Source organism: Coffea arabica, chromosome 5c, assembly GCF_036785885.1.
Source record: "Coffea arabica cultivar ET-39 chromosome 5c, Coffea Arabica ET-39 HiFi, whole genome shotgun sequence".
NCBI classification, from domain to species: Eukaryota; Viridiplantae; Streptophyta; class Magnoliopsida; order Gentianales; family Rubiaceae; genus Coffea; species Coffea arabica.
Window position 1 is genome coordinate 39973366 of NC_092319.1, and position 11242 is coordinate 39984607.

At 34.4% G+C, this 11242-nt stretch overlaps 2 protein-coding genes across 2 annotated transcripts; both read left to right on the forward strand.

Moving 5' to 3' along the window:
- The first annotated feature begins 752 nt into the window (after nt 1-752).
- LOC113688904 (peroxidase 27-like) lies at nt 753-3024 on the forward strand. Its single transcript, XM_027206726.2, has 4 exons — nt 753-995; nt 1669-1857; nt 1948-2113; nt 2419-3024. Exons 1-4 carry the CDS (start codon nt 774-776, stop codon nt 2823-2825), a joined length of 984 nt encoding a protein of 327 aa, XP_027062527.1. The 5' UTR covers nt 753-773; the 3' UTR covers nt 2826-3024.
- A 5662-nt stretch (nt 3025-8686) lies between these two features.
- LOC113689002 (peroxidase 3) lies at nt 8687-10241 on the forward strand. The gene is made up of 4 exons (XM_027206831.2): nt 8687-9098; nt 9181-9378; nt 9469-9631; nt 9700-10241. The coding sequence occupies exons 1-4, from the start codon at nt 8889-8891 to the stop codon at nt 10119-10121; spliced, it is 993 nt and encodes a 330-aa protein (XP_027062632.1). The 5' UTR covers nt 8687-8888; the 3' UTR covers nt 10122-10241.
- Nucleotides 10242-11242: the final 1001 nt, after the last annotated feature.

An 11242-nucleotide genomic window follows, 5' to 3' on the forward strand; every position in this document is an offset into this window, starting at 1 on the left:
GTGACATATGCCCGTTCTCACCAGCATTTCGTTGACAATTATAGCTGTATGATTTTCAGTGTCACACCAAGCTCTTTGTCTTGCTTTTTCAATTTCTCATCTTGTAACATGTATTACAAAAAAAAAAAAAACTTTGCAAAATAATCGTTGATTCTGACAAGGAATGTCTAAAAGCAAGTTGTAAATACCGATGAATTTAATCAGTTGGAACTGACAAACTTGTCTATAAAATATGCCACACTGCTCAGAGTTTACGCAATTGACGCCGAAATGTTATTAAGGTCAAACTATCAATTTTCGACAAGCAATGATAAATAATAAGGATCATCATGTAAACCAACAGGTCTCGTTAGTCTGTATTAGAATTTAAACTACCTCAATAAATCAGAAATTAATTAGTCAAAATTATGTCCCTAGAAAGAATACACATTCTTAAATTCTATCGATCAAAGCTGTCCATTCTCCACGATGCTGCCACTACAACCCAGAAATTGTTTTCACTTCTGGCATCATTGACAATAATTGTATTCTTCGAAGTCAACCAATTCTAATGCAAAAAAAAAAAAAAAAAAATAAAAAATTGCCCGCATTAACATTTAAAAATTTGCCTTACGCTGTACTAACTATTGAACCAATAATTAATCTCATCATCCCAGCTATGTGATTTTTGCATTGAAACATTCAAATGGCTCTAACTATTTAAAGGGTGGCAATGTGTTTTGTTCTTCAGAGATTTACAATAGAAAGAAATACTTTGGTTCGTAGCAAAAACAATGGCATTGTCCAAGTTTCTTTCTCTTATCTTTCTTCAACTGTTATGTGTTCTATGTGTTTTAAAACTCTCGAATGGACAAGGCTTAGATGTCAATTTTTACGAAAAGACATGTCCCTCCTTGGAGTACATTGTCAAAGACGCAACAGCAAAATTCATTTCTCGAACACCAAGTCTTGCTCCTCCATTATTGAGAATGCATTTCCACGATTGTTTTGTTCGGGTAAGATCACACATCAACCTTTCCAATTTTTCTTATGGTGCACATAGGATTATCACATCTAATGGCTATGTACTAAAACCACACATGTAGCTTGTTCTACATATTATAGGTGTTGAATAAGATTGTCGTTGTTGGAGACTTCTTAGCATAGAATTTGTACATTTAGGTTTCTTCGTCACGATTACATGGTTAATGGAGGATATTATGTTTTATGCTTAAAGCCTGATTAAGATAATTGTTGGTTAATGGGGCTGATATGCTTTATGCCTAGGTCTAGATTAAGGAGTTGACCTTGTTACCCATCAGAGCCTAAAGGAAAAAGAAAAGGCGATGTAGTTTGAGAGAGGATTTAAGGGTTCAATTTTGTAGTCTCGCTATATATATGCTACACTAGTTTCATTTTAACAAGCTGGCTACTAGTCCTTTTGTGGATATGGATAGAAATGATTGTCAATGCAAATTAATCTCACGCAAAATACAAAATATAGTACTGCCTTTTACTAAACATGAAAAGTTCATCACCTTTGTGTATACTATTTCCATATACAACAAATATATAACATTATACTCTTGAATGGACAATGATGTGGTTTCTTCTCAATTGTTGATATACCGATAATTCGTTATTTCGAAGAAAAAAAATTGTTGTCTAACGAGTTAATTTTATTTGCAGGGATGTGATGGCTCAGTCCTATTAAACTCTACCTCCAGCAATCAAGCTGAGAAAGCAGCAATCCCAAATCAATTTCTTAAAGGGTTCCAAGTTATTGATGCAGTGAAATCAGCAGTAGAGAAAAAATGTCCTGGTGTTGTTTCTTGTGCAGATATCGTGGCATTAGTTGCCCGTGATGCTGTTACTTTGGTGAATATTTTGAAACTCTTCCAAATTTTAAACTTTGAGGAAATATAAACTTGTAAAACAAGTGCGCTAAAGGTGGCAGTTTTCATGCAGATTAAGGGACCCTCATGGCAAGTCGAGTTAGGCCGAAGAGATGGAACAGTCTCCATAGCTTCAGAGGCCTTGAACAAGCTGCCTTCACCTTTCATGAACATAACTCAATTGAAAGCATCATTTCAATCTGTGGGTTTGAGTGTCAAAGACCTTGTAGTTCTATCAGGTACCTCTCAATAACGTACATGATGATCATCGATCATGTTTTGAATTATGCCCTTGTTACTTTTAATCCTAAAACTTTCGAATCCTTTTTCAAGATTAAATTAAACATTCTAATTCTATCTAAAAATGGTTCTTTTTAACACATCTAGCCTCTATAGTTAATCTGACGTGCACATGGTTTGATTTCCCAAGTAGTGTGGATTTTTATGCCTTTATTCCTAGCAAAGATGAGGAGCCAGGAAAGCTTAAAAATCTAAAAGGCATGATTTAGAGAACTTTTTCTAACTTCATTTCTTTCTTTTTCAGGAGGGCACACGATTGGGATATCTCATTGCATTGGCGTCAACCCACGATTGTTCAATTTCACAGGCAAAGGTGACACTGATCCAAGCTTGGACCCTAAGTACCTTGCTCAGCTAAAGCGACAATGCAAGCCAGGAGATGTTACTACAATTCTTCAGATGGACCGCAGTCCAAAAAAATTTGATATTGATTATTATACTACAGTAAGTCAAAGAAGAGGGCTTTTTCAATCTGACGCAGCTCTTTTGGATGACACTGAAACAAAAACCTACGTCCAACAACATCTAAGCCATGCTGGATCCAAGAGCTTCTTTGATGATTTTGGGGTTTCAATGGTGAATATGGGTCGCATTGGAGTTCTTACTGGCAAGAATGGTGAAATCAGGAAACAGTGTGCCTTCGTTAACTAAGCAAATTTTTCTTAGTTCCTCTTTGTTTCAGTACTTCAAGAACTGGATATTGAATTGATTGTGTAATCGTAGTGGCCAATTGGATTTTGTTACGTTTGTGTTGTTATTATTCATTTTGTTTGGATAGGAGGTTATTTGAAATAATTATTGTAATATTTTTTATGTTGTGATTTATATAAGATAAAAATGTGGTTGAAAATTGTGTGTATGATATAAGTAAAACAAAATTTGAAATTTTTTTTTAAGTTCTTGATATCCAAACACAATATGTGCTCATTCTTCTTGATTTCAAAACCTTTGGATATTACATGAGCCTATTTTCTCGCAGCTATATTTTTTGAGTAATATAATGAGTGTTATACTTTTTATTTTTCACCATCCTACCCCTCCCACACTTCCCACTCTCAATTGCCAGGTGCAGAACTCAAATCCCAAACCTGATAGTTAGAAAAATTCTAAGAGTCCTCCCAAGTATTATACTCAAAAGAAATTCTAAACAAATATTCCCTCCATCCCAATATTAGAGTCATTTTTTGAGAATTCAGCTTTTTATGTAGAAACAATAATCATTATATCTAGATGAGGCATCATTGATGAATTTACATATGTATCCTTTAGATTTCTTGTTAAATGTGCACTAAAATTTGAAAAAGTTGCTTTTTCAAATGGCAAGATTAGAAAGCAAATGTTAAATTTGAAATGATGACTTTTATTTTGGAATATCAATAAAGTGAAACATGACATTATCAATAGAACGAAGAGAATAAAAGTTTTCTTGCCAGTGTTCTATCCGAGTCAAGACTGAAGAAATTAAATAAATAACGAAAAAAAAGGAAATAAATTAGACATAGCCATTGACAAAATAATTTAGAAAAAAAAAAAGAGTTCATTTGTATTGGCTGATCGTGATGATCATGAGAGAAAGTGGTAGACAATGACTGGATTAACAAATGGTTAATACAGACAATAAGTTTTATGCCAACAACACTACTCATTAGCTTAAAGTAGTTCGATTTCATACCAGTTTGTCTCTGGGAAATTAGTCCCTGAAAAGTATATATTTACGGACCAAGTTCCATTTCATACCAATTTGTCTCTCGGGTATAAACGAGTGAAGATCTAGTGTAAATAAGTTTAGATAGAAAGTATCAATGAGAGGGATTATGGTATAAAAGTATAAAACGAACTATCCTACCAAGATCCATCGCCTCACTCCTGGTGGTATTAAAAAAAATTTAAAAAGAAAAATATTTAATGCCTACCAAAAACTGATGCAATTCCTCCAATTAACGAAACAAGATGTGGGAGTTGGGCCTATTGCCAGATTAAAACCAAACTATTGGGCTTCCCAGCCCGTCATATGGTTAGATGCTAAGCCATACAGGGGGTGTTGAACTGTCGGAGTACCCAATTCGTTCTCTTAGTTTAAGCCACGGATCTATGCAAGCAATAATGGGCCAAGGCTATTAGAATCTGCAACCCAAGAGTACAGGAAACCCCAGTTGAAATTTTTTCAACTGCTAAAGCTACTAAATAGACAAGCTCTTTTTTTTTTTGTTTTGTTAAATAGACGGATTCGACCCTCCAACTAATTAAAATGCATGCTTAGAGACGTTCCATCAATTTGAATGGATATGTTTAATAGAAATAGCACCATGCATGATGAGGCATGAGGATGAGCGAGGGGCTTTTTGTCTGTTGCTTCTTTACTACAAATTCAATTCTCATATATTTTCCTTATCATTAAGAATCATCAACAACTCCATCATCAACGTCTTAATCACCTGAACCAGAGACCTCAACTTCCATTTTGCACCTTCCCTTAAACTTCAGTCATCAAAATCCATGGCCCCATCTTCATCTTTTCAGCCTTTGTCCTAAAACCAACCACCGAAAGTCCTCCAAATCTCAACTTTAACCTCTTAAATTCCATCCAAATTCAAAAAAAGGAAAAATCAATAAAAGAAAAACTAGAAAAAAGATTTTTTTTTTTTTTTAAAAAAAAGACAAGAGGAAAAAGGACGAGCTAAAGTGCAAGAGTTGCCGCTGCCTGTGATGCCACTAGAATCCAAAAGAAAATCTTAGTAAAAAATGACAAACTGATGAACCTTTTCTCGTGGAGAGGAACTTTGGCTAGTTCAAAGTTAGCAGGAACCTGTGAATTCATTAGAGAGTGAAGGGACAAAATTGGGAGGTGATTTTATTTTATTTTTCTCCTTTATTGTTTTACTTTAATCTTTTAAGAATTTTAGGGTGTGAATTATATTTTGGTGCGTGGGAGAGAGAGAGAGGCAATTTTGGCAAGGTTAGAGGTGATGGTGTCTATTTTTCGATGAGTTCTCGAGGAAGACATAAAGCAACAACAGCATTGTCTCAGAAGGTTTCACAACGCATATCCTATGCAGATGAAAAGACCTCTCGTTTATCCCCTGTGCCTCACATATGGTGCTATTTCTGTTAGACATAATTATTCAGATTAATGAAAAGGACTATAAGTATACATGTTAATTAGTTGGGGAGCTAAAACTATCCAATCAACAATTGAATGGCCAAAAGTTGAACTTCTTAATAGTTTGAGGGCCGTTGAGAAGTTTTGCCTTAATAATAACACTACTTCTTGCATGACATTTTTTGTCGCGAGTAATCTGAGTAGCAGTGTAGCTGAATTTCTCCTGCGAGCTTAGGTTAAAAACTGTTTTCACATTAAAACGTGCATTGTCAATCTATAGATGACTAATCGTAATGCTGAAGTTAATGAGTGATTCTTCACTCATTTCACATCTTTCATTGCTTGAAACCCTTGAGAGATAGAGTTTAACTTGCTTCTAGCCGAATGTATCAAGCTCCAGGAACAGATATAATTAGTATTCTATCATGATGCCCAGGCTAACGTAGAGAAATTTCCTCTTTTGGTACTCTTTTGGCATTTTGTCCTGGACCCAGATGTCTTTCTTGTTTTAAGTGATGGTGACATGACCTGAAAACACGACACGAACCTAACACGAAATTAATGGGTTTGGGTTGAGGTTTCGGGAATTCGGGTCAGAATCGGGTTGAACCCGAAAAGAAAACAGGTCGATTTCGGGTCAACCCGTGGTGACCTGATATGACCCGATATGATCCGTTTACGAATTAAAATAATTTAATAAACATAAAAATAATTTTATCTAACTAAACTAAGTTATTTTTTTTTCAAAGGCATTAATTACTTAATCCTAAATGAATTTATTTAATTTGTGTGAAGTTGAAATTATTATATTTGGACAAATAATATATTATATTATTTTTTACTTTTATACTGTTTTAATTTATTTTATATTTTGTTTGGGATAAAACACTTTTACGGTGTTTAATTTATTTTAGATTTGATTTGGAATTATTTATTTAAATTTTTATTACTTGATTGTGTAATTAATTTTGTGAGAAATTAATTTTATTAGAAATTACAGTGATAAATTAATAAATTAAAATTAAATTTCGGGTCATTTCGGGTTGACCCGCCAACCCGTCAACCTGAAATTTTCGGGTTCGGGTCAGTATACCTGACCTGTCACGGGTTGACGAGTCGGGTTCGGGTCAATAGATTTTCTAGCGGCCCGCCAACCTGATTTGGACCCGAATTGCCACCCCTATGGTGCATATCGTATAGCAATATTTCAGCTACTTGTTTTTTGCATTAGACATATATTTTTTTCCGGTTCAAGAGAAACAAGAAACCACGCAAGAATCAATAAGAAAACCATCTATAAAAGGTTATAGGTAAACATATGTCTAGTGAGTAATGAAGTTTGTTAGGGGATGGATGAGTTGGGTGGTTTCAGGGAAGAAAATGTAAGTAAGAGGTCTCAGTTCAAAACCCCTTATATACATTGTAAAAAATTTATTTTTTCAAAAAAGTTGTTTATGTCCGTGAAAAACATTGTAACAAACTGAGTAGTAGGCGTTGTTGGACTACATAAGATTAATCCTATGTTGCCAAAAAAAAAAAAAAAAAACATAAGATATATGCTTATTGATTTAATAAATCATCCTTATTGATCATTTTTGCAGGTATAGCACGATGACATATTTTGTCCTACAAAATCAACTTTTCCCTACTATTGTAGACAAATTAAAGCATTTTAGAAAGAAATTTGGGAGATTTTCTTCCCTATTATAACTGATTTAATTAGCAGGCAGTTGAACTACGTCCATGAGCAAGAAAAATTGCAAGTGCACAATAAACTAGAATATGATTTCATGTGATTGACATACTATGATGTTTCAAAATTCAACTGACTTGTGATTTCATTTCTCTGTAGAATGATTTCAAATTCTCAAACCTCCTATGCCTCTATTGCAATAAACAAAAAAGAATTTCCAAAAAAAAAAAATAAAAAGAAAAGTGAGCAGATCACCCTCTGATTGGACCAGCAAAAATGCATTACACAGCTTTTACCCATTCAACTAAACAATAAACTCTAAAAGAACAGATCTAAAAGCTGCAGAAGTTGCTCATTTATTAGGAAAAGAACCATATTCCTTGACAAACAGCAAGAATATTGCTCTTTATCAAATGTTGTCTTTGTAGATGTCCTTTCATTACTTCTTATGCTAAAAAGTAGTCTAAGTACAACATAAAACAGTTAAGTAAAGCACACTGCATAATAATAATAAGAGGAGCATGATTATGATTATCCAAAATCACCTCAAACATTCAACAAAAACAAATACTAGCGAAATAGGTGTAACAGTTCCTCCTCGATGCATTAATCATCTTTTTTGATCTCCCAAGTCGATTTCATGATCTATACTCTGTGAGCTGGCTGCCAATGTGGTAGCAGGTTCCAAATCATTAATGAAAGATAAAGCCACAAGGCATAAAAAGAATAGTCAGCATCCCGCTTAAGCCGCCACCACCAAATGACTTATCTATCATCCTTCCCCTTCTGAAAATGTTCTCATCATTCAATTGATTAGCCAAAGCAGGTGAAAAGTATTAGCAATTTGTATTTCAATTGGCAATTGACACAAATTACAGCGTCAATGAACATCTTTTTTTAGAAGATCAGCTTGATAGTGTAGGACAAGGGGCAGGTATCGTTGTCAAATTTGGCTGTCAATACTAAATTAAAATATAACATTTAGAGCGTGCCATGTGATTCTATGATAATTAATGTATATGAATTCTTGCGAATAATACCTAAATATTAGATCCCTCTTACAAATTTGTATGAGTTATTTGTAATAAATTACAAACTCTTTAACACGTTGTACACCGTTTCAAAATGGTTACTTGTGTAATTGTTTTTTTTTTTTTTTTTGTATAACCCACAGGCATCTGAATTCGTTTTACGGTCTACGACTAATCCTATTCGAGTCATGTCGGGCTCCTTATGGGGGGAAGCTCTCCCAACGTTGTATTTTCCATTTTCATGGATTTCAAATCCGAGACCTCATGATTAAGGATGCAACTAGTGTAATTGTTTCTGCTGTTCCTTCTCTAAGACTATAGCATACAATTTTGAAAATGCAAAAATTAAGCACCTAAAATGTTGAGTGTGGGCTCAAGATCTAACCACTCAAGCTTTTAAAACAAAAGATTCTCCTAACCTGTGTACTTGTCCAATTTTAATTCTAGCAAATATTTGGATAGACATTACTTATTATTATACTTACACCAGATGAAAGTTTGACATCATTTTCACTAGTACTTTTTTGACTTGAAATATTGCAGCATCCAAGATGTTTTGCTAGACAAGTCCGCGAGAAAGCTGTTTACAGATAGTGACACACAGAGGAAAGGTTGGTTCTACTTGATTATGACATACAAATCTTTCTCATGAATACAGCCAGGGACAGTTCTAACTAATCATTTTTAAAATGCTATTCTTAGTTCCTGATAATATGGTAAAAAAAACTTTGAAAGAGGCACTTGAAGCACATGTTTGTCAGGCAAGAGAAAGAATCTTATGTGATGTGTCCCTATTTTTGACAATTGAGTGCCTATAAGTTTGATTCCATTTGGAGTTGGTGATTGCAAACCAACATTAGTACAGACTATTGTTGTTCCAAAGTAACAAAATGTACACCTTTGGCTACTTCTGGCTTGTCATTTTGGCTATTCTTGGAGCCATAAATTCTTCTCAGGCTGATTTGCAGCTGAATTTCTATGCTAAAACATGTCCCAAAGCTGAAGAGATTGTACAAGATTATGTCCATGAGCATATTCCAAATGCTCCATCTCTTGCAGCAACGTTGATAAGAATGCATTTCCATGACTGCTTTGTCAGAGTAAGTATCAAAAAAAATCCCTACTCTGTTGCAAATTTGCATATCTGTACTCATGTTTATGAATGTTTTGTTGCTTCTACAGGGCTGTGATGCATCTATTCTTCTGAATTTCACATCCAGTTCAGGAAATCAGACAGAGAAAATTGCCATTCCCAACCAAACTGTACGAGGCTTCGACTTCATTGACAGAGTGAAGGGCCTAGTAGAAGCTGAATGTCCAGGAGTTGTTTCTTGTGCAGATATCATAGCACTGGTTGCAAGAGATTCCATTGTAGTTACAGTAAGTTCATGATTTCAGTAAGTAAATTAGACCAACTTAGACGTCTGAAATTTTTCGCGATCGATTAATCTTGTGATCTTGGCATGACAGGGAGGTCCTTTTTGGAGGGTTCCAACTGGTCGAAGGGATGGGCAAATATCAAATGCTCCTGAGGCCTTAACAAACATTCCAGCGCCATTTTTCAATTTCACTCAACTCCAAACATCCTTTGCCAACAAGGGCCTAGATTTAAAGGATCTGGTCTTGTTATCAGGTAATTTACTAAACTACGAAATGATTCATTAATATCAACAAATTTCTTACATTTCTTGTCTTCTTTAGGGGCTCATACGATTGGAATTGCCCATTGTTTTCCGGGATTTTCAAACCGTCTGTACAATTTCTCTGGAATTCTTGGTAATCAAGATCCATCTCTGGACAGTGAATATGCAGCAAATCTGAAAGCAAGAAAGTGCAAAACCATCAACGACACAACGACGATAGTTGAAATGGATCCAGGAAGTTTTAGGACATTTGATCTTAGTTACTACAGACTTCTACTCAAGAGAAGAGGCCTATTCCAATCTGATGCAGCCTTGATAACAAGTTCGACTACACTCTCATACATTAACCAACTTCTTCAGGGTTCATTGCTGAATTTTTATCAGGAGTTTGCTTTGTCGATGGAGAAGATGGGAAGGATTGAAGTAAAGACAGGATCTTCTGGTGAAATTAGGAAACATTGTGCATTTGTCAATAGTTAAAAGCCTTGCTTTTGTTTTAAGATTTGATAATTGCATTTCGTTAATGCAAGTCATAACTCGTACGTGTGCTACGAATGTGGAAGCCATCTTTATTTGATAGCCAAATTGTTTTGTGTCACAGTCATTGTCGCCTGATTTGAAATGATGAAAGACAAGACATGCAAATTATAGAAGTTATAACCAAAAAAAGTAACAATATTCCATTTGTGATTATGTCGACTGGAAAAGTAGTGATTTTTTAGGAGAAAAAAAAAAAATCTAAGATAAGTTCTATATTGCCGGTTGGTTCTCGCCTTCTAACCTTCACCTCACGTCCCCTCATCGTTCTTTCCTTTCATCAATTTTAGTGTCGAGAAGCAAATCCAACTATTCAATACTCGAATCAGGTTCAATCTAATTAAAACTCATTCAAGTTTTGTTCACCAAAGAACCATACCAAATAGGAATAACATTTCGTGTTGGATAAAATTTCAAATTCGACTCAGTTAGCATAATATTTGATATTTATATTTTAAATTTTAAATTACTCAAACACAACTTAAAAAAAAGCTTATTTGAATTCAATTCGATAAGTAAAAAAACCAAGCTAGAGCACAATGTCATGTTCTTACAAATAAACTTGGCCATTGAGAATCGGACTTGAATAGACTTATTTATGTCCCTAACTAAATCCCCTTTTAAAAGTTTTTGATGGTGAAAAAAAGAAAAACAAGTGTCAAACAACAATATATCCATTATAAGTCATAATTTACGTTTAGTTATGGTCTCTAGGTAAAATATAAGAAGTACTTAAACTAAGAATCAACATGTACATGTTACTCGGGAGAGAAGTGGATTAGGTGGTCTAGGCCACAAAGTATAGGTGAGAGATTTTGGATTCGAATCTTTCTACTTACGCAAAAAAAAAAAGTGCATGTTACTTGGAAAAAAAAAAAAAAAAGTCAACATATGCAAGCTACCATTGAAATTTATGTTGTTCTATCCATTTCATCAAATAATTAGTTCCATTATTAACACTAAATCGTATAAAATACCTGATTTCCTGAAAAATGAAGATGTTGGCCAGTGGTCACGCTATCAATTCCATATATCTATGTCCAAATTGTCTTTTGGACTTAGTA